The sequence below is a fragment of the Notamacropus eugenii genome, chromosome 5, assembly GCF_028372415.1.
Source record: "Notamacropus eugenii isolate mMacEug1 chromosome 5, mMacEug1.pri_v2, whole genome shotgun sequence".
NCBI classification, from domain to species: Eukaryota; Metazoa; Chordata; class Mammalia; order Diprotodontia; family Macropodidae; genus Notamacropus; species Notamacropus eugenii.
Window position 1 is genome coordinate 208,627,617 of NC_092876.1, and position 20,291 is coordinate 208,647,907.

At 37.4% G+C, this 20,291-nt stretch overlaps 1 protein-coding gene across 11 annotated transcripts in view; it reads right to left on the reverse strand.

Annotated features, from left to right (window-relative positions):
• Positions 1-1,772: 1,772 nt before the first annotated feature.
• The window catches only part of NEB (nebulin), a 241,861-nt gene continuing 223,342 nt past the window's right edge, over positions 1,773-20,291 (reverse strand). For 4 of the 11 annotated variants that reach the window (XM_072611940.1, XM_072611945.1, XM_072611938.1 and 1 more), the window contains 11 exons: positions 14,659-14,751; positions 14,083-14,175; positions 12,468-12,560; positions 12,048-12,140; positions 11,633-11,725; positions 10,105-10,212; positions 9,820-10,003; positions 6,863-6,955; positions 6,086-6,229; positions 5,335-5,441; positions 1,773-2,623 (listed from right to left, as the gene is read on the reverse strand). In XM_072611940.1, the coding sequence (XP_072468041.1) occupies positions 2,450-2,623; positions 5,335-5,441; positions 6,086-6,229; positions 6,863-6,955; positions 9,820-10,003; positions 10,105-10,212; positions 11,633-11,725; positions 12,048-12,140; positions 12,468-12,560; positions 14,083-14,175; positions 14,659-14,751 (1,275 nt within the window). In that variant the 3' untranslated portion in view covers positions 1,773-2,449. Of the gene's footprint in view, positions 2,624-5,334; positions 5,442-6,085; positions 6,230-6,862; positions 6,956-9,819; positions 10,004-10,104; positions 10,213-11,632; positions 11,726-12,047; positions 12,141-12,467; positions 12,561-14,082; positions 14,176-14,658; positions 14,752-15,867; positions 15,961-17,701; positions 17,795-19,473; positions 19,567-20,291 lie in introns of all 11 variants that reach the window. The other 7 variants (XM_072611946.1, XM_072611943.1, XM_072611951.1 and 4 more) reach the window with 6 other exon arrangements.

The following is a 20,291-nucleotide window of genomic DNA, read 5'->3' on the forward strand; positions in this document are numbered from 1 at the left end:
GCTTAGAAATAGTGGGAAAGGGTTTTTGTTTTGACCTAAGGCAGTAGAAGTCCAGGCCTGCTTTCCTGAGGGTTTGAGAGGAGTGTGACTCCAGTCAGGTTATGGGGAGAGGGGCAGTCCCTAAAGCAACCTGAGCCATCTTCACTTCTGAGGATGAGGCTGAGCTGTGTCCCTAGCCTGGGTGAGTTGGCCTAAAGAGAACTGTAGTTGCTTCTCTGAGGCAGGGTGTTAGGATTAGGGAGCTGGAGGGAGTGACTATCCCTGGTTGGGCATGGCAGATGGCAGCAGAGGCAGACAAGGTAGGAAAGGATGGAGAGAGCTGGTGAGTCTTACTTCGTCTTCCAAATCTGTTATTTTGGGGGAAGGTTTCAGTTGCTTCAGTTTTTCAATTTTTTTTCCCCAAAGGTCATATGATTTGCTTGTTTCCTGTTCTACTCTGGCCCTCATCTCTTACTGAATGGGACAAGGATGTATTGGGGACATGTGATAGGCAGGCAATGAGAGATTATAATGAGCGGCTCTTACCTTTTTTTTTCAACCATCTTCCTAGAAGTCCATACAGTTTTATTCTTTAAGTTTATATTGTTTTAAAGAGTTGAGTTAGGTTAAATTCTCTTTACATGTTTAGTTGAAAGTAGAGATTCTTAGCTTGGGCTCCAATGCCTTTTTTTTTTTAATGTTGATAAGCTCTATTTCAATATAATTGGTCTCCTGTGTATTTTATTTACCCATTTAAAAACATGATTCTGAGAAGAGTCCATAGGCTTCACCAGACTGCCAGAGGTCCATGACACAAAAACAGTTAAGAATTCCTCGTTTAAAGGATACCTAAGATTTGAACATTTTGTGAGTTCCATGAAATCATTAAAAATTATATAGCGCTTATAGTTCAGGAAAGCCTGTTTCAGGAGGCTTCATGTTTTTTTGAAGCAGGCTTTCACATTTCTAGATGTACTCCCTTCTACCTAGTACCACTTGCCTTTTCTGAAATCTATCTGAACTTTCTAATTCTAGAGACTTTCATCTCCAGTATAATAGTGCTGATTGATGTCTACCTATGACCGTGACCAGTTATAACTGTGACAGTTTTGTGTATGCCATTCCTTCCAGATTCTAGTTGTTTCCCTTGTTTCTCTACCATCCTGCCATTGGTTGTCTCCAGACAAGCAAGACAGACTTCTCTAGTAAGTTTTAGGTTTTTTTTAAGGGGCAAAGGGTCCCAGACTTACAGTTTTGTTGGTGTAGGGAACTTCTAATGAACAAATTTAACCTCTATTTAGCTTGGTTTCCTCTTTTGTAAAATGGGGATAATAATTGCACCTACCTCACAGGGTTGTTGTGAGGTGCAAATGAGACATTTGTGAAAAGCACTTTTAGCACAGTGCCTGACGTATAGTAGGAACTGTATAAATCCTTACTTTCTTCCTTTCCCTCCTTTCCCTCTTTTCTTTCCTCTACTGATACAGATCATCGCCTGCTCTGTAACTTTCAGTCTTGGAGAATTACCAAGAACACTAAGTGGTTAAATGCCTTGCCAGTGATCACTGAAGGAGGCAGGGCGTGAACCCAGGTTTTAGGCCATCTCTCGCCTATCCAGCACTACAGACTGACTCTAATCCTGGTGAATTAAATGTGCTAAGTAAAGGTCCTATTGTTTCATCTCATTGGTCCCTCAAATTCTTCTGTGAAGACTTCCCCCTCCCACCTCCCTCCTCTACCCCCATCTTCCCCCCCTCAGTGAATTACATCAGTGTCCCAATTAAATCAGCCAATTTGGTTGCAGAAATGTGAACTTTATTTCTAATTTACAGAGAACATCAGCTTTATGCCCCAGAACACCTGGCTGAAAAGATGCATGCATTCAGATTTAGTAAGCAGGAAGGAGAAGAGGAAAGGGGCTTCTTTCTGCATTTGCCTTGTGGTTATTTTGACTGTATGTTCTTGCTTCAAAAAAAGAATAAAGTCAAACATTTTTCATAAGGCCAAAAAGACTAGGTTTCAGGACAAGAAAAGCCAAAGTGACACAGTAATAGGCTTTTTTATTTGTTGAATTTTCTAAAGTTCAATGCATTTAAAAATCAAAATTTATTTGAAAATTTCATTTTTCAAAGACCCCAAAACTTCCAGGTAACAGTTTTTCTTAGGTAAAGATTTATACGTAGATGACGAGTTTAATTCCATTGTCAGTTAAATGTTTACACAGTCTGGGTTGCAGAAAATGTTTCTAGTTTAATGATGAGTAAGACTGGAGTTTGTTTCTCATCTGTTTGGCTGAAGAATTTTCTTAAATCTCCATAGTTTTACAGAGAAAAGGATTAAGAAAAAACTCATCATAAAACTTAAGTCAGCTTGGGAAAGCATTAAGACAGCTGGGAAGCTGCCAAATAATAATGGACTATTATAGGATAGAGGGCCCTGTTTGGAGGCTCCAGTGATTGGCATTACATGTTTAAATGACTTCCACGTAGTTAGCTGGGAGCATCCCAGTCCTGCCAGTCCTCTGCACAGTACCATACATCCAGCCTTCATCAATAGCTTGAACATTGACAATGGCATCACCGTCTTTGAAGGACACTTCATCTGCATCGGCAGCCATGTAGTCATACATGGCCCTGAAGGTTTTCTGTTAGTGGCATCAGGAAGAGAGAAAAGCACAACATTATTGATTTGCAAATTAAGGAGTCACTTTCCACAACTTTAATTTGTCAAGGAACACATCCATTCCTTAAAACGCAAGAGGCAAAGGCAATATGTGAAAATCATCTTTTATTTACTTTTCCAAGTACTGCTACAGTACTGCTATGGTTTAAAGCACATGGTAGTTCAGTGGATAGATGGCTGGTCCTGGAGTCAGGAAGACCTGGGTTCAAATCCTGCCTCAGACAAGCTGTGTGACCTTGGGCAAGTCATTTAACCACTGTTTGTCTCAGTTTCCTCAATTGTAAAATTATATATATATATGTATGTGTATACACACACACATACATATACATAAGTAAAATGATAGCGTTTACCCCCTAGGGTTGTTGTGTGGATCATTTTAGATAATATAATAAAGCACAGTGCTTAGCACATAGTAGGTAGTATATAAATGCTAGCTATTATTTTTAATTACTACATATTTTTCTCCCATCTTTAGAGCTTGTAGGCTGCACTAATAATTCCTCAATGTTAGCCCAGACTTATAAGTTTTTCATTTCATACTGGCTAACTAAATGAATGATTTAATTACTTCATTCATGCATTAAAGACATATTTATTGAACCCCTCCATTGTTGAATGAATGAATAAAAAGCATTTATTCAGCATTTATATTCCAAGTCTTGGGCTCAATATTAGGGATTAAATTTTAAAAAACATCCCAGTCTCTGCCCTCAAGGAGTTTATATTCTAATGTATGTGGAGCTGGACACAGGTTTCAAATAGCTAATATTTTTAGGGTCATCAGTATTCATAGGCCCAATCTAAAGCAGACACTTTAATTGTTATATCGCATTTGCCCAACTAAAGGCCTCCCTCCAGGTGGGATCTATAATCTCCCTAATCTGGAATTTAGATGATGGTAGGATTACTTTTTTCAACTGCAGAGGCAGAACTTAAAAGTAGATAGGGGAAGATGTCTTGGATTCTAAGAACAGAATAAGTTTTGATCTTGATCTTGGGGCGACCCTAGGAAGGGAGGAAGACAAGGGAAATAGAGGAAAAGGTCAAGGGAGAACCAAACATCTTTGTTAACCTCTTAAGGTGGGGAAGCCAGTTTAAGTCTCAGTGCTAGTCCTTGCTGTTTCTGAAACAAATAGTGTTAGTGTTCCTTTTTAGTCCGCCTCCTTAGGAAGAGAGTTCACATCCTAAGCTGAGACTCTCCAAAGAGCTGGGCTCTAAGCCCAGGCTTGTTCCTCTGTCGAGGTGTCAGTCACGGCCTTGATGGAGTGAAGGTGGAAGAGCCATTTTGGGGAATAACATGGTACTGGGAAAGGGCTGGGGGCAAAGAGGAGAGAGTGTGGGTGATTTGTTTTACCACTGTCATAGATTGAAGATCATCAGAGGGAGAGGAAACCCAGTAAAATATTCCTTTACCAAAGATTATTTCCTAGCCCATTATATATCACAAATTTCATATTAATCCGGATGGAATGTTTCTAAGATGGCGATGTGCCAGATGTGGCCGAATTGTAAAGTAATGATCAACAAGACTCACCATTTATACAATATTTTCAGAGAAAACAAAGTTCTCCCAAATAAATGTTTGGCAATACCATATTTTTTAGCATAGCTTGTGTATTTGTCCCTTTTTAAAAGGTACTTTGCCTTCCTCTGCCCTCCCCTTTTCAGCTTCCTTTTTTTTTGGGGGGGGGGGTGGTATCTTCTCCCTTTAGAATGTAAAATTCATAAATGGTTGGGATTGTCTTTCTACTTGTATTTTTATTCCTACTACTTGGTTGTGTCTGGCACACAGTAAGCACCTAAATTCTTGTTGACTGGTTGAAAGGTATTTTAATGATTTTTGCTATCTTCAGGGGCTGCCTATTTTGGACAATTTTATGTATGTATGTATATATATATATATATGTATATGTATACATATATATATGTATATATATATACACACACACAATTTGTTGCATATTATACTGTAAGATTAATGGGGTAGGGGGAAAGAGTTAAAGATTTTCCCCACCCATTAATAAGCCTCAGACACCTTTTGTTAATTTCTAAGAAGGCACTGGGTCATAAGGATCATGCCCTCCAGCTCTGAAAAGAGTATATATACTCTGAGGGGAGGTTTTGCTTTGGGGCTTATTTTTTGGAAGAAGGTTTGGGTGCCAAATGAGACTCTGGGAAGCCGCTAAGGAGCCCCCCAGTTTTGAAAATCCAGATGTTGGTGCTTCTCTCTCTTATGTATTATCTGTGGTCAGACAATTGCAAGCCCTGTCTGTTCTTTATTTCTCTGTATTTTCTCTGAAGTTCAGGGCGCTGACTTTTTCCCCTGAACTAAGTAAATGATATATGTGCTTGATTAAAGTAGATTGTTGACCCCTCAAAAGTTGCTTTCCTTTTAGAAAAGGCCTGTACAGCAGGCCCTCCTGTGTGTGCCAGGGTCCTTGCTGTTACATACACATACACACATATGTTCTCATTTAGCTCATACATGAGGTTTGAGTTTGCTAAAGGAAGGATTTTTTGACATCAGTGTAATGGGCCTTGGTAACTTAGAAGGATCATTTTCTATGGGGGAAAAACTTTTTAAGATTTCTTCTCATCTTAGGATTTTATAATTATTTGTATAAAATTTATGTCAACAAATGAAATTTGAGTGAGCTACTATTCACTTACTCCAGCTGTAGAAGGGTGGGATGGGATGGAAGATACTGTTGTCTGCTGTGTAGCAACAGAAGATGACCTTTGCTGTGGAAGCACTGTAGTTTTTGCATGTTTGTAAGCTGCAAGAAAGAGAAACAGTTAATCCTGGGAGGGAAAAGTTGGTCACAAACCATTGGCTCTGTATTTTCAAGTTGAATTTCCCTTTCCAAAACTTGGATCGTCTGCCCTTCCTATTGCCTATAAAGCCAAAATCTTGAGGAAGGGATAGAAATGCCAGCTCTTTCTGCTAAGAAACAAAGCTACAACTTAGTGACTTTTCCATTTGTTCTAAAAATCACCTCGTTGGGTTAAATGTGTTTATTTCACTCGACTAGCTTCAGTCCCTTAATCAGGGCTTCTCATTGCAACCATTTTCAGCTGACTTTCAATAAACCATCCTGAATCAATCATTCAGTATGAAAAATACATTTTAGAGTTCACCATTCATGGGTCTTTGGGTGTGTGGTTTTCCCTGAATCACATATTCAGTATCAATGGCAATAAATTCTAGATTTTGCTACATGTAGGACTTTCAGGAAACTTCCCCAAATCCCCTATTCAATAAGAAAAGCAAATTCTATGCCTTACCATATGCACATAAGAAATAAAGAGCTCAATTGATTTCAATTGAATTATATAATTATTTACCAAATATTTATAATTTATATTTGCCAAATATTCCCTGTACCCACTTGACAAGGTCCATGTATTTCTACTATACTACCTGATGACGTTGCTGAGAAGAAAACACCTCCATTGCTGTAATGGGAAAGGTGGTGATCTGAATGCTCCGATTTCTCATCTCCACCACTGATGCTCAAGGCACTGGCAGATCGAGATGCGTCACGGCTCCGACGCTGAGCTTGCACTAATGGGAGGGAGAAATAGATGGGAGGAAAGTGATTTTAAGGAATATATTTTTTCTTTCCACTAAAAATTGATAGTAACCTCAATCTGAATGCAATAACATCAGTTAGCATCAACCACATGATTGACTACCTTAAGTCTTATCCAGATTTAAGTAGATGGAAGAAATGCTAAGTGTTTACTAAATATTTTCTCACTTGGTAGATCTAACCCCCTTTAAAAAAGTACTCTTTGCTGCTTTTTTCTCTGTTTTTTAAATGAGAGAAAGGAGTAGTAGTATAAGGGTCAGCACAGAAATAGAAAAGGAAAGAACCAAAATGATGGTATTTTATATTAAAATGATTTTTTATATATGCTAGACCAAAAAAATGACTTGGTATATATTATATAATATATATATACATACATATGGAATAATATCTTTTATCAGCTTGAATCAAATACAGGAAGAGCTTTTGGCTTCTGCATCAGTTTCATGATAGGAAAATGGAAAATTTGGGGAGAGGGCTTTTAGGGCCTGAAAAAAATTATTCTTCTGGTAGAAGTTTGGCAAGTTATATGCTCTGTGGGACATACTGAATGAAATAATTTGCTTGATTGCTTTGTTATCAAGCATTTTCAAAGAATTACTTACCATTAACCATGTGTAGGCTTCGGGACTGGATGTTGTCTTCTGCTGGGTCATAGTCAAAAACTGAGCCAGGATTGGTGCGCCAAACCTTTAAGCCTTTTAGGGAAACAAATTGTAGGAACTCGTGGATTCTATGAGACTGTTTCAGTTCCCTTCCTTCAAATACCTGCCTGAAACACAATCTAATTTCTTTCAGTTCAACCATCAGTAATTTTTTTAAATTTTATTTAGTTTTTAATTTATGGAATAAAACAAGTATTTCCATAACATAGTATATAATAAAAAGATGATTGTGCATGGAACTACAAATCTGTTACGTACAACCTGCTATTCCTTTTAAATATATTGTGAAATCATCTTGAAATTTATTTTTTTTTTCCTTTCCCCTCTCCCAGAGAAATGAAATGGATAGCAGAATGGACTAAAAATCAGAATTCAACCACCAGTTTCTAAATGAGGTTTTTTTCTTATCTCCCTAGCTGTTAGTCACCAACTGAGATCATGTCTGTACAGCCATGATCGCAATGCTGAGCACATAATAGGTACTTATTCTTCTGTTTGTATATTTTTCATATCTTTTATGCTCATAGTTTCTCCCAATCAGATGTAAGGAAGCCCCTTGAGTCCACAGACTTTCTTTTTTGTCTTTGCATCCTCCATTCCTAGAACAGCAGGCATTTAATAAATGCTTGTTGATTGATGGGCCAGGGGAAATAAAAGCTTTCATTCCCAGAAGGAGGAGGGAATATAGAAGCAAGATGTGTTGGGGACAGTAGAGCCCTTGGGGTACCTTGAGTCCTGGCCCAAACACTTGCCATTTGGGGAAGTTACTACACCTCTGAGCCTCAGTTTCCTCCTGTGTAATGGGGGATGGTAGGGCCGGCCCTGCATCAGAATTAGGTAGCAGAGGGAGGTGTAGAAGGGGCTCTGTACCTTAAAGCCCATTATAAATGGGAATTATTGTTACTACCATTTATCATTAGAGCACCTTCAAATAATGTCAGTTCAATTACATAGGAATTTTGAGGCTACAGTGTGTGTAGCGCACTGGGGACATCAAGGCAAAAACCTCCTCGATTAACATGAAAGGACGGGAAGTTGAAGGATCTGTCACTTCAGCAAATGACAGACTAAAGGAAGCTTCCCTGTTACCACTTGGGCATCCCTTTCCTTCGCTTTTTTTGTTCCTTCTCCATTCCCACCCCATCCTCCCCTACCTGTGGCCTACTCTGGTTTTCCTGAAGCTTTGGCATGTACTACAAAGCTGGGAGATGGAATGGCCCTACTATGTACCAGGCACTGTACTAAGCACTTTTACAAATGGCATCTCTGAGCCTCACAACAATCCTGAAAGATTGATGCTATTATTATCCCCATTTGCAGATGAAGCAACTGAGAAAAACAGGTTAAGTTATTTGCCCAGGGTCTGAGATAGGATTTGAACTCAGATCTTCCCGACTCCAGGCCTAGCTGCTCTCTTTGAGGGGTCACCTGACTGCTTCTGTAGAGGTTCTAGGAGTATAGTCCTAGCCCTAATGCCTGGGCTAGCCAAAGCCAGAGATTCTCACCACCACACAGGCTGCAGCCATTCATCAAATGATGTACTAAGGGCCATGACACCTGGGTTCTATGTTTACCTAGGCAGGACCTACAGCAATGAAAGTACAGATTATTTTTGAAGTTTGGAAAGGAGCACCTTGTTACCTTTCTTTCCCTTCTTTCTGCTTTTCACATTCTCCTGGAGGTAGGCCTCTTTCTAGGAGAAACCTCCCTGGAGTCTCCTTCACCATCTCTAGTGGCTGGGGTGTGGGGAGTCCTTCTAGACTGCCTTATGTGGAGCTCATTTATATTCATTTGTGTTTATTCTATATGTGTATTTGTCTATGTGTTTGCCTCCTCCCTCATTACTAGGTATTGTATGTATATGTATGTACCTGTGGGTACTTCACACTAGGTAAGTTCCTTGAGAGTAGGGATTTTTTTGTTCTTTGCATTTGTATCCCTAGGACCTAACACAGTACTTAGCAAATAGAAGGTGTTTATTGATGATACTTATTGATTGACTGAGGTGATAGGGTGGAAAGTGTGCTATTTGGGGGGGTCTTGGGAGGACCTGGGAGCATACTGGCTGTGCTGCTTAATACCCATGTGACTTTGGGGAAGTCACATAATCTGTCTAGGCCTAATTTTTTTTTAATCTATAAAATGAAGGATTGGATTAGATGACCTATGAGGTCCTCCTAGGCCTAAACTTAAGTGGCACAGTCCATAGAACATTGGACCTGGAGTCAGGAAGACCTGAGATCTGACCTTAGCTACTTATTAGTTGTATGAGCATGGGTAAATCACTAAACTGTGAGCTTTTTGAAAACAGGGATTATCTTCTGCCTTTCTCTGTATCCCCAGCTCTTAGCACAGAGCCCAGAACATAGCAGGTCTTTAGTAAATGTTTATTGACTGACTCTGCCTCAGTTTCCTCATCTGTAAAATGGGGTTATCGCAAGGATTAAATTAGATATTTGCAAAGTGCTTCTCAAACCTTAAAGCATTACACCAATGTTAGATGTTATTATTATTCATTACGTGGACTTCTTTTCAGATATTATTACAGGAGGCTAGTCACCAGGATGACTTCAGTCATAATCAAGATTATTCTCAGGGATTTGTTAACCTCATCTCTAGAAATTTGTCCTTTACATTTTTTCAGCTATCTTTCTGGTTGACAGATTTCAAAATTTGCCAGCATTTAATTCTTTGCCTTTTAGCCTGATGTGAATAATTTAGACAGAGCATTAGGCAGGGAATCGGGAGAACTGGGGTCTGACACCACCTGCACTGTGTGGTCACTGTGTGACTTCTTCACCTCTCTAGACCTCAAGTCCCCATCTGTCAAAGAAAGATCTTGGATCTCTGGTTTCTTCCAGGCCCAAGGATGCGGATAAGTCCATAAGCCTTTTTACCTGTTATGGTCTCTTGGTCCTGATCAGTTCGTTTTCTCTCCATTTCCACCACCTTTCTCTGAATGCCCCGATAGTTAATGTCGCTGAAGTCTTGCGTGTTCTTTTTCACTCGCTCAGTGATGGGGTCAGTCACCACTGGAGTGAAGCAACCTTTATGTTTTTCAAAGTCCTCATGGTATTTCACCTGAAATTCCATTAAGGCAAAAGATGATATAAGTTGATTGTGTCCTATATTCAATATCAAAATGGACAACTGAGCCTGCCAACCACAACTCTGTCACTCACGGTTGAGATGTGGCGTTGGGTCTCTCGCACTCGTCTCATTTCAGGGGTATCCAAGACATAGGCAGCTTTACCTTGCACTTGTTTCCGGAAGCTATCAGAGTATAGAACCTAACAAAGAGGAACTGAATGAGATGCGTTCACAGTGCTGTGCTGCCTGTGAGACCTAAAAGCTTTCCCATGGATGCCAGATGCTTAAAGGAGCTAATTGGGGAACCATGGCCAGCAACAAAGGCTCAGGGCCACATAGATTGCTGGCAAGGGTTAGACATGGTGAGAACTCACACCCCTGTTTTTTCTTATACTGAGAAGACTAGCTTTGGTTTTGAAAAATCTCTGGATTAGAGGAAAGGGGACAACCTAATTTTGAAAATAAATGTTGAAAAAAATGTGAGTATAATGGTTGATCTCACTTATAATTTTCTAGCACTTGGAAACTTAAGTGTGCATCTGCCTACATGAATTGTACTTTATTTCACATAATTATATCATTGGAAACTCATAATCATCCTGTGAAAGGTGCTGTGAAAGTCACAGTATTCTTGTCATACACAGATGGAACACAGGGGAACTATGGTTCACTGGTTTGTTCAGGGTCACAGTAAATTGTGGGAGCTCTCCTTGGACAACTTGGAGTCTCCAAATGACTGCAATTCATTAGGCAACAAAATAGGATAGCTTCTTGAATTTACTAGGAATTGACCTTCCTATTACTGACTCTCTGTCTATACGGAAGAAGTATAATGGTTACTGTCCTCAAGTCCTCTTTGTAAAAAAAAAATTTTTGGAAAATGAAAGTCTCCTAGGGGATTGTGTTCAGTCTTAAAGGTGATATAAAGACCTTCCTTTTCTTGTCAAAGAGGTGGTGAATCATATGTTGTCAAGAACGGCCAATGCATTGGTTTGTTTCATTTAAATATATTTTTCATTATAAGAGTTTTCTTGGGGATTATCACTGGGAAGTAACAATGCTGAGTTGTTTTTTTAAGCAACAATTATCATTTCTTTAAAAAGGTTTTAAGAAATATCTAGCCATTCTTTTAAAGCATGAATTTTTCTCTTCTCAATATTTTATTCCTGTAGGAGAAAGTTTTCATCTTATTTTGTAATTAATATGTTAATGTAGAGATCCAAGTACCCTCCTTACTGAAAGACAAAATGAATCACATCAGTAACGTCAAAGAAAATGCATTCCTTCAGAGTATTACTCATTTCACATCTTCATCATAAACACAGAGGACAGGTCAGAGATTTAGGCTGTTAGGAAGTCAATTTTTGACAAGCAGTTATATAAGAGTATCCTCCCTTCCCCCTACAGTAGTGCAGCAGGGAGGTGAAAAGGAGGGAGAGAAAACACTGGGAATTAAAATGTTATGTCTTAGTATGATCATTTTGAATCCAAAAAAGCACAAAGGGAAGTTAATTTTAGGGTGACTGTTTTAGATTGAGAGCTAGAGAAGGTACACATTTTTAAAGTGTTAAAATGTTATCATCCAAGGAGTTACAACATCTTTTTGGTCCTAGAAAATACCGAGCTAATGTTTTCTTGGTTGCGCTTAGCTCTCTCCATCTCTGGAGTGACAGGTGTTGGGGTGGCCTTTCTCATGTTCTCTTTGTACAAAACCTATGGGATCCAAGAAAGCATCCAGATATCAGAAGGCAGACAACCATTTCTGAAACTCAGTGCTCAACTGGGGTTACTGTTCAGTATGATCACTGCAGAAAAGAAAGCACCTTGGGAGAGGAAATTGTTAACATGTTATTTCATAAAGCAAAAGATTTCTTTTTAAAGGAAAAGCAGATTGTTGTTGTTTTAATTGAGGAAAACAAGAAGAAGTAGATATGCAGAGAAGAGGTTGTTTGGAAAACACAGGATGAATTAGGTGCAGGAAAAAAACGTGGCAGGCTCGTTACTTTCAAAGATTATTTTTTCTCTCTCAAAATACCGAGCTAAAGTTCTCTTGATTGCGTTTGACTCTTTCCATCTCTGGAGTGATGGGTGTAGGGGTTGCCTTCCCCAGGCCCTCTTTGTATAATACCTATGGGATACAAAGATGTATGCATCCAAAGATCACTGAGGGCACTTACCAAGATAAGACATCATTGAATTAATCCCACTTAGAAAAGTTACATGTTTTAATTCATCACTGTGAGTGAGAACAGCTCTTTGGAAAAAAGCTATTAAAAAGTTAATGTACAAGTCAAGTTAAAGGCACTGTTGTGATATTCAAAGGCACAGCAGTAATTTTTGTGTGGGTGTTTCTGGGAGAAACCCCAATAAGACAACTTGGGATAGGTTAGGAGCAGACCAAACTGCAGTGGTTAATTTGCAAATTATGAAGCACTTTTCTTTTTCAAGACAATACCGAGCTAATGTTTTCTTGATTGCGTTTGACTCTCTGCATCTCTGGAGTGACAGGGGTTGGGGTGGCTTTCCCCACATTTTCTTTATACAAAACCTATAGGATACCGGGGAATGCAGAAATCCAAAAAAGAAAAGAAAATGCATATTATCAAATGATCATACAAACATACATAAATTGCTGTTTAGTTGACCAGAATAGCAGAACACTTGGGACATAAGGAAGGTTAGGATGGAGAGGGTGGGTTAAGCGGTATCTAAGATGAGTTGCACTGCCCTAGAATCTTGTGGTTCAATTCAATCTGCAAATACGCAAGTCTTCTAAGACAGGAAAACTCTAGAAAACCATGCATAGTGACAGAGAACTGCCTTCCTCCCGGAAGACAATGAACGACCACAAAAGATCTTTTCTCCTTTTCCTATGAGTCAAAACCCCCATCCCTGACTTTTTTCCATTTTCCTACTTAAGGTGCTATAAAACCTAGGTTTCACTATTTCAGATCAAAAAAAAACCTTTGGATTGGTCCCAGGATGTAACCTGAATCTTAAAGTCAGCTTGAAAAAAATCAACAGACAAAAAATAGAGGAGGGAAAAAATCCGTCTTGCATTATTGTTGTGGCAGAATTTTCCAAATTCTAATATAAAACAAAGGATTTTTCCCCTCCCTTTTATTGCTATCATCTATAATATCTCTTTCCCCTTTGTCTAAAAATGAGAATTTTTGATGAGAGAAAGGGGCCTTAAACTCTTTTCCAAAAAGTAATTCCCTCTCTACCAGGAAAAACTGTTGCAATGAAAAACCTCCTCCTGGGAGGTTGGATGTAAGGTACAATTAATGGGGGAGGATGATTCTGACAAGAACTTTGAGAAACTTATTGCCATAAACATTGAGGGCCACAAGGCCTGAATTTGACATTGTACTTTCCCCCCAGGTCTAAAAACTAGTCCTTTCATAAAGCAGAAAAAAAGTCAGTGTACAGATGGGATACAAGTAAAAACTTGGCTATCTAGACCAAAAAATGGGCCTGTATGCTTAGATAAAACAGATAATAAAAATTAAACAATCACATTCAGTTAGGACTCAGAAGAAAATTTCTTTTTTTTTTGGTCACCGTAACCTAAAACTATTAGTGATTTTATGTCACTGTCTCTATAGGAGACATACAGAGGTTATTATCCTCAGGTTCTCCTTATATAAAAATCACAAAGTGAATGAAAAACCAAAAGTTATGAGAAAAAATACCACAAAATATTCAACCTTAATATTTCTGAAATGCTCAGGTTAAGTAGTTTTTTTGGTCTTCTTTTCCAGAATTTCAAAACCCACTGAAATAAACAGAACTTTCTGGAGAGAGGAGGAAGGAAAGGTGTGGAAAGAAAAGATAGTATTTTATAAGAAAATTTGTTATTTCCACAAGTAGGATTTCATATTATGGATTAAAACAATCTTATTATCATAATGTTAAAAGAGTAGTCCTAAAGGAAACAGCAACAGATGGGCTAACAAAAGAAGTCACACAAACATGTTCTTTTTCTTTTTAAAGCTGGAATTAATGTGCGTTATTTTTTTAATTGTTAAAAACTTGGGGTTTTTCTTTTTCTTTTTTTTCCAAAGTACCGAGCTAATATTTTCTTGATTGTGTTTGACTCTCTCCATCTCTGGAGTGACAGGTAAGGGAGTTCCCTTGCCCAGGTTCTCCTTGTATAACACCTGCATGAGGAGAAAGCAGCCAGAAAAGTGGGAATGAATAAGATTCCTTGGTTTGTAAGCTTTATGCATCAGTTCTGCTTTCTTGCAATGCCCAGGTATTGCAGCTGAGGTAAGGAGTGAGGAGGTAGATGATGATCTAATAAGTTTTAATTGAAGAGGTTACTGGGAAGTATGTTATTTTTTTTTTCATTTTAAGAGCTCTAGAGCACTGAACGTGATCATTCAGGGTATGAAGTTGTTAGAAAAATCTTTGTTATTATCTAAAAATTAAACACCTCCCTCCCTTTCAACAGTAACAACAAAACATTTTTTAAAAGGGGAAAAATTGGGAAAGTAGCAGTATTATAGTGAAAGGAGCTCTTCTTTTCTCTTCCTGTGGGAATGATATTAAAAAGCTAAGGAAGGCAAGGATTTTTTAAAGCTGTTAAGAGCTAATTTTATTATAATGTTAAATGGCATCTTTTTTTTCCCTTTGCAAAATACCGAGCTAATGTTTTCTTGATTGTGTTTCACCCTCTCAATCTCTGGAGTGATGGAGACTGGGATTCCTGTCCCCAGATTCTCTTTGTACAACACCTGTGTGACACAAAAAGGCATCCAGAGAAAAGCAGCAATCAATACCAACTTTCTCTATTTGTTATGGGGTGAGGGGAGAGGAGAAGAAGAGATAGGATTAGTGGAAATTTCACTGCTTGTTTGAGCCCCTCAGATATCCCTTTGATGTATTAGAAAAACAAAATAGAAGGAACAAAGAACTAGGAAACAAAATGAAGAAGAAAGGGGGTTTTGTTTTTATTTTTGCCTTGGTGAACAACTCAACCTGGGCAGTATCAAGTAAATTCATGAGTGTCAAGTGTAATTTCTGTCCTCCAGAATGTTATAATAGGAAGTTATACTCAAAAAAAGGAAATATTAAAATAAAATGTAAAGATAATTTTAAAATGGGAAATGTCAATAATAAATCATAATAAGGAGACTTGGAGTAAATGAACATGGTGCACACACAAATACCGCTATTTACTCTCTGTTTATGGGAAATTTTCTCTTAAGTTATCTTATTTTAAAACAAAGTTGGAGTATTTCATTTTTGGTTAAAATAAACTTTAAACACTTTTTTTTTAAAGGCAATCTACATGAGATGTTCATGATAAGTTTCTAAAACTTAATCAACAAAATACCATGAAAGGCATATATGTTGAAGGCTCAGGTTCCAATTCTTTGTACAGATATACAGAGATAAGGTTAGAATAAAAAGTGAAGTCAAAGAAAGGGATCTTGCCAGTGCAGACTTTGTGGAAGGTTCAGGTCGAGGTCAAGTTTCATTATCAACGTTTGCCAAAGCAGGCTAAAGGGAGGATCTCAGGCGCTTAGACTGTTAAAATAACTGGCAGTTTAGTTTTTAAAATTTGAGATGAGGGCAATTAACATTTATTTTCTGAAGCCAAGGAGAAGAGTTAAGGATCTCTAAAGAATTACATCAAAATTTTAATCAGAAAATAGCAAGTTAAAGGGAGTCAGATGAAATAGCAATTTTTTAGTCGGGAGGAAAAGAGCCGTAGGGATTTTATTTGGATAAGTCGATTAGATTAAAAAGACTAAGAATGGAGACTTTTTAAATCATTAATTTTAAAAAGCAGTAAAAGACACCACTGAGTTTTTAATTAGAAGGATATTCTTTTCCTTTTAAAATACCGAGCTAAAGTTTTCTTGATTGTGTTTGACTCTCTCCATCTCTGGAGTAATCGGGATTGGGGTTCCTGCCCCCAGGTTCTCTTTGTACAACACCTGTGTGACATAAAGTATCCAGGGGGAAAAAGAAGAGGTGATAAATCAGCACAAGTCTGCGCCATATGCTTGGGGAATCTCATTGATATGATTCAAGGATTAGATTGAGAAAATAGACATCCTCACTCTCTCCCTCTATTTAGTAAATATCTAGGTCAGATCACCATTACCTGATGCAGATTCAACTCCTGAATCTTAACATTATATAAACAGATTGTTTCTTTTCTCAGAAAAAGTCTGTGGTTATTTCAAAAAATAACAAAGGTGTTACAAGCTAAACAGAAAATACTGGCATATATTCCCTGAGAATAATAAGTAATATTGGCTTCATGGGTTATATTGATTATAGTGGTGAAATAAACCAAAACACAAAGGAAAGGAAAGGTTATAGTTGGCAATTATACAGTAAATTCAGGAATATCAAAATTTTGAAATAAAAAAGTTTTTTACTTTAACTTCTGGTACCAGGTAGTGTTCTTCTATAGGATATGTGTGTGTATATAGATATATATATATACATATATATATATCTATATACACACACATACACACATATATGTATATATGTGTATATATATATGTACACATACATACACACACATATATATGTAAAATATCTTTCCTTAATGACTAGGATCATTGGAACCTGAAATATATATTCTTCTACTGATGTTACTATAAGAAACAACATAAACACTGCTTAAAGAAATATATTTGTAAAAGCTTGAGACATAATGGAGAAAACAATCCAGAAAAGTTACATTAAACTACAATGAAAAATCAACAGAATTAACAATAGTTAGTAAGAGGAGAATGGAAAATGGCATTATTAAAATGACTTGGTTTTACTAAGGGTGGAAGTTTTAAGGAGGAAAATCACATTAAAATTAGAGTTATTATTCACTAACTGCCCACCTTCCTCCCTCTTCTTCTTTCCCCCTCAATCTCCCAGTAAAGGATCCACTTCTATTTTTCTTATCCATATTTGATTCTCTATTTCTGGAGCAATAGTTACAGGATTCTCTATCACCAATTTTCATTGTATACTTGTACAAACTTTTAAAAAGATAAAAAAATGATGCTAAATAAAATATGGCAATAAATAAAATGCCACAATTTGACCTCCTTATTTGGACAAATGAAAAGAAACTGAATTCTTTCTGTGGAAGGCTTATAGTATAGAATAATTAACAAAATAGAATGATTACAACCTTCAACTTTGACTACTATCTTAAAAATAATAATGCTACTTTGTGATGCAGAGACTGTGGACAGTGTTCTGTGGTCAGTCAGCATTGACCATGATGGTGATCACAGTTCAAGTAGCTGACAATCCTTGTTTTCACACATTGACTACAAATTCTTTTGTTTCTTATCTATTCCAATACAGAAACACAGAATAAGAGCAAAAACCGAAGACAACCTGTTACCCTGGATTGATATTTTTAGAAATCAAAGATTTCTAAAACTTCCAGAAGCAAAACCCAAGGTAGAGAGGGAAGGAAAGGAGCCAGCCAAAAGAACCAAGGGAGGATTATAAAAATTACAAGTGGTGAGAACAAAAGGTAAGTAAAAGGTCTTGAAAATCAGAGGGTTCAGATGGTGAAAGGAGTGTATTTTCTTTTTTCTTTTTTTGGTTAAGTAGATTAACAAGGAATGGGAAATTTTCATTTTTAAAAGTTAAAAGGAAAAAAAAAGGAGGATTTTAATATGGTTAAGGGAACTTTTATGCTCCCAATACCGAGCTAAAGTTTTCTTGATTGTGTTTGACTCTCTCCATCTCTGGAGTAATCGGGATTGGGATTCCTGCCCCCAGGTTCTCCTTGTACAACACCTGTATGACATAAAGAATCCAGGGGGAAAAAGAAGAGGTGATAAATCAGCACAAGTCTGTGCCATCTGGTGGGGATTCACATTGATATCATTGAAGGATTAGACTGAGAAAATAAACATCCTCACTCTCTCCCTTTCTTTAGTAAAGATCTAGGTCAAATCACTATTACCTGATGGAGATTCAAATCCTGAACCTTAACATTATATAAGTGGATTGTTTCTTTTCTCAGGAAACGTCTGTGGTTATTTCAAAAAAATAACAAAGATGTTAAAAGTTAAATAGAAAATTTGTGGTTTGGGAAAATATTGGCATACATTCCCTGAGAATGATAGGTAGTATTGACTTTGTAGGTTAAATTGGTTAGAGTGGTGAAATAAACCAAAACACAAATGAAAGGAAAGGTGATAGCTGGCAATTATACAGTAAATTCAGGAATAACAAAATTTTGAAATAAAAAAAGTTTTTTGTTTTAACTCTCAGTACTAGCTAGTGTTCTTCTACGGGATATGTAAATGTGTATACACACACACACACACATATAAAATATCTATCCTTAATCACTAGGATCATTAGAACCTGAAAAATATATTCTTCTACTAATCTTGCTATAAGAAATAAAATAAGCACTGCTTAAAGAAACATATTGGGAAAAGCTAAAGACATAATGGACAAAACAATCCAGAAAAGCTCCATTAAACTACAATGAAAAGTCAACAGAATTAGCAATGGTTAGTAATAGGAGAATGGAAAATGGCATCATTGAAATAAGTTGGTTTTACTGAGGGTGAAAATTTTAGGGTGGAAAATCACATTAAAATTAGAGTTCAAAAGGAAATTTTATTCACTAACTGCCCAACTTCCTCCCTCTTCTCCTTTCCCCCTACATCCCCCAGTAAAGGATCCACTTCTATTTTTCTTATCCATATTTGATTCTCTCTTTCTGGAGCAATAGTTACAAGGAGTCCCTATAACCAATTTTCACTGTATAGTTGTAGAAACTTTTTAAAAGACAAAGGCAATGATGTAAAATAAAAAATGACAATAAATAAAATGCCACAATGTGACCTCCTTATTTGGACAAATGTAAAGAAACTGAATTCTTTCTGTGGAAGGCTTATAGTACCAGATAATTACCAAAGTAGAATGATTACAACCTTCAACTTTAACTACTATCTTAAAAATAGTCACGCTACTTTGTGCTCCAGAGACTGTGAACAGCGTTCTTGGTCAGTCAGCATGGACCATGATGGTGATCACAGTCCAGGTAACTGACAGTCCTTGTTTTCACACATTGACTACAAATTCTTTCACTTCTTATCTGTCCCAATCCAGAAACAGAATAAGAGCAAAAACCAAAGACAATTTGGAACCCTGGACTGATATTTTTAGAAATCAAAGATTTCTAAAACTTCCAGAAGCAAAACCCAAGGTAGAGAGGGAAGGAAAGGAGCCAGCTAAAAGGACTAAGGAGGATTCTAGAAATCACAAGTGGTGAGAACAAAAGGTAAGTAAAAGATCTTCAAAATCAGAGGGTTCAGATGGTGAAAGGAGTGTTTTTTTCTTTTTCCTTTTCTGGATAAGTAGATTAACAGAGAATGGGAAATTTTCATTTTTAAAAGTTAAAAGGAAAAAAAGGAGAATTTTAATATGGTTAAGGGAACTTTTATGCTCTGAAATACCGAGCTAAAGTTTTCTTGATTGTGCTTGACTCTCTCCATCTCAGGAGTGACCGGTATGGAGGTTCCCGTGCCCAGGTTCTCTTTGTACAACACCTGTATGGCACAAAGAAGCATTAACAATCACGTCAGCACAGTGCCATGTGCAGGGCAGGTCAGGCTTGTTTTCAGAGACTAAGGAATTTGCAGTCTCTCAAACAGATACAACAAAAGGCCCCCTCCTTCAGTTATTTTCAGTGCCTCTATCCCTGCATACAGTTGTTTCCCATACACACTCCCAGAGAAAAAGTATGGACACTGGGGTTTGTGCAGCTACCAAGCTAAGGGCATCCATCAGTGCCTTGACTGTGTGTTAGCCAGCCAACCTGATAGGCTCAGAGTTTGCAATCAGAGATGTCAGCACTAGAAAGGACTTAGTGATCACCTAGTCTAGCCCCTTTATTTTATAAGTGATAGAAACAAACTCAGACAAGTGAAGTGACTTGCCTAAGGTCACACATGTAGTGAGTGGCAGAACCAGACCTTGAGTCATGGTCTCCTGGCTCCTAAGTCAAGTGCTCTTAACATTATGCCTGCTTACCTTTAGTTATGGAGCAAAATAGAGTACAAATTACTAATGGGCAGAACAAAAATATCAAGAAGTAGTATAATAAGTAATATAGGCTTTATGGCTTAAATTGATTGTAGTGGTGAAATAAATCAAAACACAAAGGAAAGGAAAGGTGATACCTGGCAATTATACAGTAAATTCAGGAATATCAAACTTGTGAAAGAAAAAGGTTTTTTACTTTAACTCCTGCTAGTGTTCTTCTATGGAATAT